The 15,261-nt window shown below is 42.7% G+C and overlaps 2 protein-coding genes across 8 annotated transcripts in view; both read right to left on the bottom strand.

The window, feature by feature from the left end:
- The window catches only part of ccser1 (coiled-coil serine-rich protein 1), a 116,561-nt gene extending 110,601 nt beyond the window's left edge, over window positions 1-5,960 (bottom strand). Inside the window, exon 1 of one of the 2 annotated variants that reach the window (XM_070964116.1) lies at window positions 5,755-5,960. The gene's annotated coding sequence lies outside the window, so the exon portion shown is untranslated. Of the gene's footprint in view, window positions 1-1,384; window positions 1,467-5,754 lie in introns of those variants that run through there. The other variant, XM_070964117.1, reaches the window with a different exon arrangement.
- A 715-nt stretch (window positions 5,961-6,675) lies between these two features.
- Window positions 6,676-15,261, bottom strand: part of trim36 (tripartite motif containing 36) — a 32,251-nt gene continuing 23,665 nt past the window's right edge. For all 6 annotated transcript variants that reach the window (XM_070964487.1, XM_070964486.1, XM_070964489.1 and 3 more), the window contains 5 exons: window positions 14,116-14,233; window positions 13,795-14,000; window positions 11,358-11,541; window positions 10,810-10,923; window positions 6,676-10,059 (listed from right to left, as the gene is read on the bottom strand). In XM_070964487.1, coding sequence (XP_070820588.1) covers window positions 9,690-10,059; window positions 10,810-10,923; window positions 11,358-11,541; window positions 13,795-14,000; window positions 14,116-14,233 — 992 coding nt within the window. In that variant the 3' untranslated portion in view covers window positions 6,676-9,689. The remainder of the gene's footprint in view (window positions 10,060-10,809; window positions 10,924-11,357; window positions 11,542-13,794; window positions 14,001-14,115; window positions 14,234-15,261) is intronic.

The following is a 15,261-nucleotide window of genomic DNA, read 5'->3' as shown; positions in this document are numbered from 1 at the left end:
TATTATACTATATGTAGAAATGGATTCCAGGGGTGGCTGCGCAGGGTTGTTTCTGACTCATGTGATTCAATTTCCAATAACTCCATGACCACGACAAGTTCTCTGTGATGCTAACTCCCAGGATCAGCACACAGTATTTCACTATTTTAAAAAAATCTAAACAAGGAGCTTCAACACACAGACTGTTTGAAGTGAGAAATCTCAGATTAAGGGATCACATTTCCCACGCTCACTGAGTCAGTTAATGCTGCCTCTTTGTCCTGCAGATGCTTCTGTTGCAAATGGTGCCATATGTGATAGATTTTTGCTATTCAGGCATTTGTAATACACATGTAAACAAAAACAGCAAGGTTCACCCTGTTGCTGCTTGACTGTCTCCCTGTGAAGTTTATGTGATGAAAACATTTCAGCCGGAAAATTTTTAGAAGCAAAACTCATTTCCTTTTTTTCTTTGTACTTATAAAGTGTTGTCTGAAAATACCCAGCATACTGAAGATGCTTCGCAGAGGTGCAGTTCTGTTTCTGGTACATCCATACATGATGAGAATAAAGATAGGACTAACGTTATCACAGGGATGTCACTCAATGAACTAGCACTCTTAACCCTAAATCTGACATATTCAACTAAAATCAAGAGATCAGTTATTTTTTTTTATCTACTTATAATGAAGTAAAACAAAATGATCTGTAACAAAACACAACATTTAGTCAAGCACACCAAGCTTATGCTTATCCAAACATCATATGTTCAAGTTCAGACTTAATCTGATGTAAAGAAAGTCTGTACAATGCATGTGACGACTGCAGGTATGAGACCTGGAGGGGTGACAGCTGAGACATGAAGAGACAGGGCCGACCCAAAGGGCGAGCGAGAGGGACAGAGAGAGGGGAAGAAAGCGAGGGAGGTTTAAAGATCGAATGCAGACCACACGCCACAGAACTCCCTAGAATTATTCAAGCGTTTGCGGTGGTTCTCACGACTCATGCAAACAAGTGTTGATTCTGACACAGTCCATCTACTCTGTGCTCCCAAGACTTTTGTGTACGTATTGCTTAAAATGGTGAAGGCAAGACATGCAAAAGAAGACGAAAGGCAAAGTAGGAGATTATCATCTCACGCAAAAGTTCCATGCTAAACGTGAGGACAAGTGTTAACTATCTGGCCTGTGGCTCAGTCTCTCTTTGACAGTAAAAATGAAGAGTGCCAGAATACTATGTTGTGCCTCATGTAATCTTCATTTACAAATCTCTTTCGACAATTTTACAATCAGAAAGCCTCTTAGTAAACACTTTGCAAGCAGGACTATTGTCTCACTGCTTTTAAGAGCTGAGCAAGGTTTCACGCATTGAGTCTTAGATTCAATTCATTTCTGTAAATACTCACGTTTTCATTCTTTTCTGCCATTAATTAGCCAAGCAGTGACTATGTGGTCCTTGTAATGTTGAAGAAGCTGCCTCTGGTCGAGCTACTGAAGTGTTTTGTTTTCGATCTCTGTGTAATAAGCTTACATTAACACCCTTTACTGAAGTGGCTTATGAGTGTGCCACCTCCTTGAAAGTAAATTTGATCAGGTACTAAATACACAGTGAGGCAGTTTCTATTTTCATACGGAGTTACCTCGGTGGAATATATAAAAAGGTCCATAAATATTATCAAAACGGATTTTGGAGAAGGCCAGCAGCATTTACAGTCATGACAGAGTAAACACTGCAATGAGGTACACACACAAAACAAGATGCTGTTATGCATTGGTCTGTTTGTCCTGCTTCACTTCAAGCTGCCTGTGCAGGTCAAAACACACTTGACCTGCACAGGCAGCTTGAGACTTCCCTATTTGGATGTTCGGTGGTGTTTAGCTTCTTATCACCACCACACAGCTATTTGGCCAGGTCTTGACGCTCCGACCTGGCTCATTAAGACAAGTTAAGACATCCAACTAATTAGACAGAGATTTTTACAGACTGAAAACGTGTTATTTACCTGATATATCAGGGGAAATACGAAAACCCAGAGATTCTACGTACAATTGTATTTGCCATTATGGGACTGTGCATAATGACCTAATGCAGGTATGTGACTGAAACACTTTTGATCAGCATGATACCTTATCATGAAATCTGCTCAGGTTAGACTTACAAAAAGAGGTAGAAGTATGAGTTTACTTCCTCACTGCACAAGAAGTGAGACTACCTGTGTTACAGAAGAGCAAAACTCAGTTCCTCTTCCCTTTTTTCTGGACTGCAGTTAGCGGCAGTGCTGCTGTGTTGAATAACAAAGTTTAGAGCAAACACAATTTGATTTGCTGTGTGTTTGCCTGACTTTCATTTGAATGTGGGCTGGACTGAAATAAATTAAGCACATTCAGAGAGGACGAGACAAATATATTTCTGAGATTTACAGATACCGGCGGCAGGTTTCTAGAGTGCTTCATTTTCTGAGTATTTCAGCAGTTTCATTTTGAAGCAGCGGCACACATTCACAGCGAATCAAAATGATAAAATGTTCACCAGTGGAAAAGGGTAAATAACACAATGCCAATCAGTACCAATTTGGTGTAAAGGCTCTGCAATTGCATCAGAAACAACAATATTATCAGAAATTGTTCAACAAAGCAAAGCAATGATGCTGTACAGTCATACTGACTGGTCATTCCAAGCATAGGTACCGTAACAGCACAGATAGATGTGCTTCAAAATCCAGTTTGTTTGAGGCGAAAGCGCACCGTTGTAAAGGAAAGGGATGAGCTGAGTTCATCACACATGACAAAAGAGCATCACTGCAAATCAGAACGCAGCACAATAAATGTTTGTTTTGTATCTCGATTATATCGTTTCCATGATCACCGGGAGCCAAAAAAGTAATTGAAAATAAAATTCAACTAATCGTCCAGTCCTACACTGTTGTAATGCACATACAACGCACAAAATATGTTGGTAATGGATTGTTTTGAATTCAGTAGCTCTAGGAGTTCAGGGGAGCCTCCTGCCATGATCCTAACAATCACAACATATGCCAAGTAAACCAGCTTAGCTTGAAGTCTTTTATTCCTGAACTGCTGTGGAGTTGGCGTTGTTGTATCAATGCACTCTACAGCCCGGGCCCACACTAGTTATATAATAAAGCAAATTCCCGTTTCAAGGCAGCTTCACACTGATGCACGAACACGTCAGTTTGAAAGAGTACTGTAAAAGGCGTGTATGGGGTGGGAATAACTGGGTGTTCCCTAGAAAACAGGTTCTTGATGGGATCTTTTCACAACAATAACGATATTAAATGCAACACCATAATCTTCTACTACATGGAATGGAAAATTAGGCAACACTGCTATACTTTGTGCCGACTGAATACAGAAAATAGTGTGCTTCATACAAACTCTCACAGTTTCTTGGAGACTCATACTGCATCTTGAGATTACTTTAAACAAATGTAACACAGCAGCTCGACCACAGACTCTGTAAGGTTTATTCCAGTCAGCCTGAGGGGGATTTGATTTTAGAAGCTTTTATTTTCATGGACAGAGTTAGCTGGTTTTCCATGATGTGGTAGGTGATATCATCAAAACTAAATAACCCAGGGTGCTTTGGTAGCTCACCTGGTAGAGTGTGCGCCGAATGTAGCTCAGCAGCAGCCCAGGTTCAATCCAGCCCTTGGCCATCAGCTGAATGCCTTCCCTGTTCTCTCCCCCTTTCCTGTCTATTTCTAATAGCTCAAAAAATAAAAGATGGTGGCTCATCAAGTATCAATCAATTTTAGACATCGCCAATTTTTCTCAATTATGGCAGGCATAACAAAACTGCTAACCTCGTCTATGCAAGCCAGGACATGCGGTCACAACAACAGGACGCCTTTTAAACTACTGACTCAAATGACAAATGTAATCTCTCTTGTGACTGAACATATGTCCTATCTTGTTCGGGGCTAAAGAAACAAGCTGCAAAAACTACACATCCCATTATATTAATATCAATTTGACATCTGGATACCGCATGGGTTAACTATGAAATCTATGGCAGCCAAGAGCTCAATGCAATTCAGCTTAAGAAAACACATGCAAATGGGCAAAACGTGGGCAAAACGCAAGCAAAACACCAGCTTTACATGATAAGGGCTACAGATATGCATGAAGCCAGTCAGTGTCTGGTGTGACAACCATTTGCCTCATGCAGTGTGACACATCTCCACTGCATAGCAATGATCAGGTTGTTGATTGTGGCCTGTGGTTATGTTGGTCCACTCCTCTTTAATGGCTGTACGAAGTTGCTGAATATTGGCAGGAAATGGAAGATGCTGTTGTGCGAACCGATCCAGAGCAACCCAAACACAATCACTGAGTGACATCTCTGGTGAGTATGCAGGTCATGAAAGAACCGGGATGCTTTCAGCTTCTCGGCACTGTGTACACATCACTGCAACATGGGACCGTGCATTATCATGCTGCAGTGATGAGGTGATGGCGGCGGATGAGTGGCATGACAGTAGGCCTGGGGATCTTATCACAGTATCTCTGTGCATTCACACTGCCATCAATAAAATGTATCTGTGTTCATTGCTTGTAGCTTATGCCTGACAGTACCATAACCCCACCGCCATATGGGGCACTATGTTCACAACGTTGACATTAGCACCCCGCTCGCCCAGACGATGCCATACACGCTGTCTGCCATCTGCCCGGTACACAGTGAAAACCGGGATTCATCCGTGAATAGGACACTTCTCCAGAGTGCCAGATGCCATTGAAGGTGAGCACTTGCCCACTAAAGTCGGTTGCAATGACAAACTGCAGGGTCGAGACCACGGTGAGGACGAGCACACAGATGAGCTTCAGTCGGTGCATAAATTATTTGCCTTGGCTGTCCAGGTAGCAGGTCTCAGATGATCTCGCAGGTGAAGAAGCCAAATGTGGAAGTCCTGGGCTGGCGTGGTTACATGTGGTCGGCAGTTGGAAGGTCGGTTGGGCGTACTACCAATACTGGAGATTGCTTAGGGTGGTGACATGAACATTCACTTCACAGGCAGCAGCTCTGATGAACATTCATGCAGTCAGCATACCAACTGCATGCTCCCTCAAAACATGTGATAAAACTGCACATTTTAGAGTGACCATGACAGAGAAGTACTTACTAACACTGATGTTCAGAGAAATATGTCATTTGTGTGCACAGAAAAGCCTGAGATCTTTAATGCCAAAAAACTGAAGTGTAGCATTAATGGTTGCAGATACAGTGACACCTTGTAATGACTAATGACTGGAGGTTACTCCACGTTTAATGTCTTACATTACATCAAAATCAGCAATGCATGGGCCTCAGTGTGCTGTTACTGAGTGCTTACAGTATTTTTTTATATTACTGTACACACAATTCTTGCAACTGTTCAACAGGCCCGGCTGCTTTTCATTCTGTCAGGCTATTAGATATAGCCAGTCATCAGATTATACAGTCATCATCATGCAGACATGTAAATGTCACCAGCAGCAGTCCAGCGGGACACCAAGAACTGTCAAACCGGAACGTCAACAACGCTTTAACGGCTCCCGACCTTAAATCCAGACTAGCTAGCTGTGTCCATCCACTGACAGCCCACCGTTAAGAGCACACTCTGGCGCTAATGGTGCGTCCGACATTATATCAATAAAACGCAGTCCATTGCTTCCTTCAAGCTACAAAGGTCACCAGAGGAAATACCGAGCAGGCACCGTCCGGTGGTTCAGCCGGGCTGGCTAGCAGGCAGCGGACAACCGTCAGTTAACGTACCTTCAGCGGATTCCCAGAGTCTCTACCGAGGCCGCTCAGTGCGGAAACAGCTGAATATATCTTCGCTTTGTGGTCATGCGAGTTGAAAGAAGCCTACATGAGGATATCTGGAATCGTACAATGGTACTGGAATCGTACTGAGGTAGCACCGTGTGTTGCACTGACGCCGATATTACACCTCAGTGACGTGGAGTCTCCTTTCCTTCTTCGTCTCTTCCGCGTTGCAACGACAGGCCGCGAGCGTGCACAGCGTGACGTCCCTACTCCTCCTCCTCCTCCTGCTGCTCCACCTCCTCCTCCTCCAGCAGCTCAGCATCCTTCAGCAGGTGGATGAGCGGACAATTCAATTTCTCTCTGGCGAATTTCATCATTAAACCCAGGCTGTCCATAAAATGTTAGGATTTAAACTGCAGACTTTTTTTTTTATTTATTATTATTTGATATTCACTTGGCTTCCATAAATATAGCTCTGTGTTCCCCTTTGGTATGTTAACGTGCAGGATATGCTTTGTGTTAGATAAGATAAATTTGACACATAGCAAATTAAGTATCACTGCAGCAATAAGTGAAATAGAATACTATATATGTTGTAAAATGATGCACGAAAAACAATGCTACTAAATATTGTGTGCCAAATATACACACTGAGACAAAATTAGTCAAAAATTAAAGCCAGGATGCTAAAGATTAAATGAAAAATTAGAATAAAAAATGTATTCCTAAATGCATTTGATGGACTAGAATCATGAGACTGCATAAAGCAGTTAGCAGCAATAACATCAATATATAAACACAGAATTAACAAAGGATTCATTAACTGACCATGTGTAAGGACAGCTCCAGAGCTGTTAAGTTGATCGAAGAGTAACTATACACCTGCACAAATGCGTGAACAATATTAAAGAGACAATATGGATTTAAAAACACACTAGTTTTATTTGACGAAATCCCCACACAGCAAATTAAAAAGTGTAGCGTTCCCAGGAATCAGAGCAAAGGACAACATTTCCACATCTTTACAACACATACAGAAACCCACCATTTAGCCTACACACCACATCCAAATCCTCTGGAGAAAACACACAGGGACAAATGCACTGTCACTAATTTAGAGTCTGAGTATTACAGAGGAAAAACTAAATTAAGTAGTGTTTAAAATTCACTTTGTATCAAGGAAAAGCCAATTTAAAACCACAAAATAAACTATTAACAGTGCAAATTGTCTTTAAGTCCATCTATTCTACAGCCTGCTTAATAATATTGCACACACACATCTATTATACACACCTGCAGAGCCAAACAGTCGCTGACATGCTACAGATTTTTAAAGTGCTAGCACGGAATTCGATTGAGAGCCAGCCTGCAAAATATTTGGTTCTAAATTTGTCACTGAAAAGCAGGCTAGCATGCATTTTTACTGAAAATCAGCTCTGTATATGTAGAGATTATGAGCCTTAGCAGATTTATTTAACTACATTATAACTGTGCTGTGGCCCCGAGAGGAGCAAAACCAATACAAGAAAACCACCTTAAAAACAAAAAAGCCGACATTCAGCCATTTGTTCTGTAATCAACAGGGATACATTCTGTGATGGAAATAAAACCGTGAACCTGCCCTGCCAATTCATAACTGCATAGACATGTTTTAAAGATGATGGAACGGTCAGTTTTCAAATACAGGAATCAGGGTTCAGGTCTGAAATAACGGACCGCGACGCCTGTGAGACAAACATGCACAAAGTCACAGAAATCCAGTATTTCAGTTTAAGACTGCAGAACGTTTTTGTCCAGCTAAATGTAAGAGCATGAATTTATTAAATGTTTTTAACCCAAAACAAAAAAAAGTGTTCCACACTATACAAACAAAACATGTAAACTGACTAATCAAACCAACACCACAAAAAGGAGGAAGAAAAGGTTGTTAGTACCATTTGAAGAACACTCCCTTGACGAAGGCAGCTGAACAAGTAACATCTGTTTACAGTAATATCCACCAATAGTGATACATATCTCTCAAGTCCACAAGCAAACACCGACTGATAACATTTAAGATGTACTTTATTTCACTGAAAATAATATACTCTGGATTAATATGTACACGGAAGTTAAATCAAACCTTTTGAAAAGACCAGCTTATTATCTGAGATTAAAGAGAAGGCGGAGATACTGAACTGACGGCCACGGACAAAGCTGCAAATCAAACCGAACTTGTTTCTGCGAGGAAAGGTACAGTAGTTAAGGTTTTCCAGGCCTGACGGATAGAGGTAGGTAGCACTCGGCCCCAATCAGGGCCAGAAACCTGAGAAAACGCACACACACCGATTAACCTAACCCTCCAGAAATCAAAATATACATGAATGTACACACAAACCCATGTGCAGGCACATTTACAGTATATGTCTATACAAAAACCAAGTGTGGTTGCCAGGAAAAACAGTCTGTCTGGTGTGCTCTCTTAGACGTGAATATCTGAGCTGATTTGATCAAAGCCAATAAACCACTTAGGCGTCTGTCTGATAGCCAAACTCACCAGTGACATGCTAATATGCTACACTTCGTGTGTCTGCACTGCAGGTAAACGGTGGTTTTGATAGCAAAGGTACTGAACAGTGTGTTTTGTGATAGCACTTTTTGTAAGAACCTGAATAACTGTGTTTTTTGTTAAACTGTGTCCAAAGGCTGCTAGAGACAGAGCTGTGTGTTGCACTTAAGATAGCACCAGAACCAACGCGTTTTGGTTGTTAGTGACTTTGCAGCTGTCAAACTGATGTTGACGACAAGTACACGGTCTTCTGGTACCCGGCTGGTTGCATGATGTTGAAAGTCACATTCAGTGCTGTGCAAACAGTGAGAGGCTTTTAAATCCAAGTAACTACTCCAGGATTCACGTTTATGTTAGCAAAAGGTGAACGTCATTGTGAGACATCAATGTGCTGATTATGTCTGCAACCTTTAAAGTGAAGAAGCTAACTAGGTAGTGAGCAAAATGTGATGATTGTAAAGTTATTATGTGCGAGGCTTCTTTAATCACATTGTGCAAAAACAGTTCAACAAAAACTGTGACAAGGGAGGAAAAGTAGTGTTTTTTGTGATAAAGTCAAGAGTAAATAAGTAACAAGTGAGAATGAATATTAACTGTAACTTTGACACCAGTGTCTGTGATCAAACTACCTACAGTAAAAACTCACATACAGTATTTATGCTGATAACTATGTCCATAATGCTTGTGCAAAGACATCAACATCTGCTTGCTAGAGCAAACTAAGTGAGCCATTCCCTAAAAAAAAAGGCACAAAGGCGCTAGCTTTAAAGTAGCTACAAGGCTCTCTCAGGTCCACCAAGATTACATCTAAACCTACGCTGCTACATTTAGACAAAGAGTTACAGAAAGGAGCCAAAGGAAGAAAGATCACCCGATAATTAATACACAGAAAATAATCTAGAAACATAAACCTGGCAAAACAGGAAGTGTAAGTGTAAGCTCGAAGGCGTTTCATGTTTAAACAGTAAAGATATAAAGTAGCTGCAGAACAACTTTGCAGCCGGTTCCACTGCAATACCAGCTGATCATAGCTGGCAATTAAAACCAGGTCAAATACAATTAACAGATAAAGAGACTTTGGTATGCAGAGAAGACTTTTCACATACCATATGCCAGCCTCTGAAGACCTTTGTATGTGGACACTAATATTCAGTGCCATGCTCTTGTGTGTGGATCATACATTATACATGCCAACTCTAAGCAGGCCAGTCTCTGGCAGAGATCCCATTTCACATTTAGGACCAAGGACCCTGATCACATCTGCCTTATCTGACCTTCAGAAAAATAGTTTGGATTATACTCCATCACCCTGTCAATAAAACTTGCTCTTCCAAGAGCGTGTCAAAGATTAAATAGATGCAGGTCCAGATGCATCAACACACACCATCCCTCCTCAGAAGGTCAGTCTCTTGGCGGTGGTGAACTCTTCCAGCTGAACCTTGCCGCTGCCCATGAGGCCGAAAGCCGGATACATCGTTCCGGAACAATCCACCTGCCTCTCATAAAGGCACCTCATGGTGTCGGCATCATAAAAATACACCCGGCATGCATCATAATCGAGACATATGCCCAAGCGCTGTGGCAAGGGAAGGACGCGGTTGCCAGGGTCGCCGGGCGGTGCGCTTGCAGTGGAAACAGAAGAGGATGAAGAGGCCTTGGGGATGAAGAGTTTACCCATGCCCAGGGTGAGGAGGGTGAAGGGCTGGGAGAGCTCGTAGCATGTGTCCTCGCTGCCGCTGTCATGGCCACTGTCATGGTCATACCTGATGAGAGATAAAAGAAGGGGTTAGATGGGGACAGAGACATGTATCAAAGTTTTCAATCTTACATCAAAGCTAGAGTCAAAATCATGTGTAAAAGAGAAAGCAGAGAGATTATCTGCCGCGATTCACAGTGATACAGTGGGCGAGTGTAGTTTGATAGAAAGGAAACCGCATAATGGGTTAGAAGTCAGAATTTAAGGGTGAATTGTCCCTTTAACTTTTATATTAATCTGTTTTTTGTTTTTTAAACAATACTTCGCTATTTCTCTCAAACAAAAGCTTTTCAAGTATTTTCTTTAGAGGAAAAAATGTATGCTCAACCCTCAAATGACTGAGTGCTGCCTGCTGTTCATCACCTTGCATGCATTATGTAATTGCCATAGAATTAAAATGTATTTGTGTAAATAATGTGTTCCTTTACATGTTTTTCCATGAGCTGATCCAGAGAGAAAGGCGGGCTTTGTCTGCGAGTAAGCTCTTTACGAGTTTATACTGGTTCTCTTACATCACAGGATTAGGTAGGACTCAAATACACTTATCACTGCTTGCGTCTGTGTGTGTGTGTGTGTGTGTGTGTGTGTGTGTGTGTGTGTGTGTGTGTGTGTGTGTGTGTGTGTATTGCAGTCAGGTATGTAAAAGGTAAGGATAAATGGGATTTGCACAAGTTAGTCTCACCAAACGTTCATTGATTATGGAGGAATTGTAATTGATAGCGGTGTGGTGTGTATGGAGGCATGTGCTTGCGCTTACCGTGGGCTGCTGGTATCTCTGGGATTGTGAAACCATTCAAGCAGCTTTGAGTCAGAGGCCACCCCGACTTTTATCATGTAGGAGTAAGGTTCCACCTTGAAGGCCCAATAGTGTCTGCAGAACAAACAGAACAAAACATTTTTTACTGCAGGACCGTAGATGACCCACTGATCCTCATCTTCTGATTTATCCCCAAACATCCCCAGAGCGAATCACAGTGATTAATGAAACATCGCTTTTTCTGAAGGCAGGCGGACAAAGATGGAGCAGAAATGACAGTTTAATAATCCTACCACCTTGTGCTCAAAAATAAAGTTCCATCTTTGCTCCCTGTCTCTTGAATATTTCATATCCAGACAGCATGAGATATTGATAGTATAAAGAGTGCCACTACGCTTCCACATTGAGTGCTGCACTGTCTGTGTGTGCCTGCGTCCTCTTCTATTGAGGCTCACTGCGCTACAGTAATCTGTTATGTAGCAAATTAAGTCTCCTGCTGGACAGAACATCTTTGTACAAAGTCCTAGTGTTGTCAGATTTTGGCATACCTTCCCTGAGAGATGCCCGTGTCCCCAATTATGTAGTCTAGTCCAATGTAGCTGCCTGTCTGCACACGATCTGCTGCTAGGAGGAAGGCCATGCCTGCGACATTCTCCACAGTGTCCCTTCGCTTGTTTAGGATGAGCCGCTCCGTACTGAAGCCACACTTGTCGCTGAACAGGAAGCCAAAAGCTGCATGTGAAGACAGAGGGGGAGAGAGCCACAGGAGAGGCAAACAAAGAGACAAAAAGGACAGAAAGGTGGACAGAAAGGAAGAGGAAGGTGGAGGGAAAGAGAAAACAAGAGACAGAAGAAATTAGATTCTGTGAGTGCACAGAGCCTGTGCAAAGGGCAGTGCTTTATTCCCTTTAGAGAATAAACAGGTTGGAACTGGGTAGGTGGCCAGAGCTGACACACGAGGGCGCTAGAGCACAATCTTAAGCAGCTACAAAAAAGACCTACTTGCCCTCATCATGGCATCATGAAACATTATAACCTAATGAAACTAATTTCTTATGTGCAGCTGCCATAATTATCATCTGGATGCAATTAAATGCCTTCTATGAATAGTTTATGGTCCAAAGGCCACTGTTACCATAATCCAGGAAACATATAGGTTAGCATGATTATGCCTGTTCACCCAACCATCCCATGCAATAATGAGATCTACACTGGGGAAGACCAGTTAATTTGCATGTGTCTAGGGAAGTCCCTCCAACAACTAGGTCGCAATCATTATAATAATATAAGCCTGCATAAAGGGTGACCTGACAAAAATGCTGCAGTTTTATGTGAAGTTATGTGGTAGGGATGCAAGGATACTGACGGCCATCCTGTCACACTAAATCTAATCTATTATGAATTATGATATTTGGACTCAATCATTTCTGTTCCCTGGCACCAGTTACATGCACTGTTCATCAAAAATCACGGCTGAGCTTGGCCGGTCCTGTAAGTGCTTTCTTTTGAACTGGTTTCATTTTTCAGATGAAAAAGTGGCAGCTACATCCATGTTGCAAAGGAACCTGCTACATTTGCTTAGTACTGTAAATTGATGCTACCAGTCATTTAAGAAATAAGAAAATGGGGGCAAATATAATTGATGCAGTGTGAAATTAGTCCCAAAGCAGCTACATTTTCATTTCACAGCCAGCAGCACCTGGGACAGAAAACTGTGTCACAACCACAAGCAGGCCTTAAAATCTGTGTGTTCAGCAGCCATGGGCTCAAACCCACAACCAGCATTTAAACACGCTGGTTCCAGGTTAGGCTACTGACCAAATGACTCAATTTCAGGATTGACAAACACTGACGGGCAAAGTTAGAAGTGCTCACATATTGTCATGTCCTTCAAATTTTAAGCAAGGGTACGGCTGCCTGCGACTGCGTCCCCTCATGCTGCGTCATGAGTAGTGATGTGTGCATGTTTTGCCCTCTCCATTTCACCTCATTACTGATGCACAGTGAATCCAACCACTCTGTCTTACACGAACCAGAGAGCACAGGAATGTGGGTGCTCCAATCACAGCACAAATGACGAGGCTTGTGCAGGACTCAAAGCTCAGCAACTGATTTTTTAATGCAGGCTCCCACCATGGGAGGGAGGAGTTAGAAGTGTGCCAGAACTGAAACTCCCACAGAAAAAGCCTCTGCAAACCCCCAACCTTTACATTCAGTGTGCATAATCAGCACAAGCAGTCCAAAACAAGGAGAATATAATGATTGCCAAGCAGAATATGAATCAAAGAGACACAGTTCCTCACTGGAAGGATCCAATTGGAATTCAGCTTCAGCAGATGGTTGGGCGGATGATCGCTTTTAATGAATTCCACCTTGCGTCTGTCAGGCAAGCCTAAAATGCCGGCAACAGATGCAAGTGCAGGTTTCTTTTCCAATCTGTACGACACAATCCACTCCCACACACTCAGACAAAAGCTGTACTGGTTTCAGCCATCTGAAACGCCGACGGCATCACCATGGTGATGAACTAAAACACCATTGTTGCTTCATTACCTCCGCCGCACATGCTACAAAATTTAAAAACAGAGAAGCATCTGTCATCTGATAATCTTCCTAAAATCGAGCCCGATGCAGAACACTCCGACGTGCTCTGAGAAGTAAAGGGGATAGAGGAGCTTAGCTGCTGCCTTGGCCAAAAAGAGGCCCAATAACAGGGGGTGGTTCTCCGACAGTCAGAGGCTTAATCCTGTACATAATAAGTCTTTCAGTTAATGAATGTGATTAGAATCAACAACAATAACACAGCAACAATTGATTGAGTTTAAGAAAAAATGCAAAGTTTAGGACTAAAAAAAAAATCTTTAACATTTCATCTTCAACTCAACCAACATTTTCAATCAACACCTCCTTTCCTCCTATTCCCTTTTCTACTGACATCCAATTAAAGAACACACACACACCATGGGGGAAACCTCTCAGGCTTACCAGGTGCAGGTGGTGTGTGGAAGGTGACCTCGGGACTGTAGGGGCTGAACATGGAGTTCCTGCAGCTTCGGACCCTGAAGGCATACAGGCTGTTAGGGTCCAGGTCACACACCACAGTGCTGGGACCGTACACCCTGTCTGTAGCCCTCCAGACACCACTGTCCTCACCGTCCTCCTGGGATGGGGACTGGCTTGGGCCTGTGACTCTGGAGAAAAACAATACAGTCACGTTATTTCTTCCACATCCCCATGGCTCGTCCATGGATATACACAGGCCTCCGCTCTTCTCTTGATCTTATTTCTTTGTGTGTTTGCACCCACCTGCGGTACTCGAGCACGTGGTGATCAGTAGGTAGGTGGTCATCGGACAGCCTCCAGCAGATTGTGGCCTCGTTATAGACTCTGCTGTTGGACAAGTCGATGAGAGGAGGGTCTGGAACTGGAGAGGAAAGGACAAGTTAACCAGTTGGTAAAATGTTATACTAAGTAAACAAGTTGACCTCCAGCTGTGTTTGACATGTGTGCGATATGCAGGCAACAAAATCAGAATTCAAAACACAATACACATGACATATGTCAATGCTAGAAAACCTGTTTCTGGTGATCAGCAAGACGTAGCAGATCTTTCAGGGAAAAGCTACTACGAACACAAGCAAATTCCAGTAAAATCTCCTGTGTCTTAATCATGCTTAGTGTGGTCTTTCAGCTCAATAACTTGGGTTTAAGCAAATGCAGCAGTGTAAGTGTGGCAAAGATTAGATTTGTCAGGATCAGGACTATCCACTCGGGACAATGGACAAGAGTGTTTTGCATAATGGAGCCTGTTAAGAGGTTTTCATATAGACTCACTGCCAGGAAATGCACTTTGTAAAGCACCCCCACCTCCCCCTACCACCTCTCTTACTGTCACCTTCACGTTTCCTTCTTCCATTCCACTTCCTTTTCCCATTTATTAACTTCTTTCCCTTCCTGGTGGTTGTTAAGTTTTCAGGTGAGGCATTAACTTGCCTAGCTCTGACTTCACATTCATCTGCATCCCAACCGCACCACTTCCCATTAGTCCTCCTCACTTAAGTCAACAGCATTTGCTCTGTAATGAGTGTGTTCATCATCTACTGTTCTCTCAGCCCAACGCTCAGTTTTCTTCAGAAACAGAATCACCTTACTGTAACCATGTAGGTCACAGTCTTTTCTTTCCAAGATCAACGTTTTTTCTGCTCTACATTCACTCTCCCTGTGAGAATTCCCCTCCTCATCTCCTTTGGAATATTTCCCATTCCCTCCATCTTTCCACATTCCCACTCCCTCTCTTTTCTAAAGTGCTTTTCCCTTTCAGACAGATTCACCTCTCTGACCAGTGTCACCACTGCCGCAGAGCTTTCTGAGCCTTTAAAGTCACTTGGCTAATCCTCGGTCTCCAAAGTCTTTTTCTCCCAGGAACACGAGCTCCTTTATGAGCTTGTGTCC

Source organism: Chaetodon trifascialis, chromosome 6, assembly GCF_039877785.1.
Source record: "Chaetodon trifascialis isolate fChaTrf1 chromosome 6, fChaTrf1.hap1, whole genome shotgun sequence".
Classification (NCBI taxonomy): domain Eukaryota; kingdom Metazoa; phylum Chordata; class Actinopteri; order Chaetodontiformes; family Chaetodontidae; genus Chaetodon; species Chaetodon trifascialis.
The sequence above is the reverse complement of the archived record's forward strand: the minus strand, read 5'-3'. Positions and strand labels throughout refer to the sequence as shown.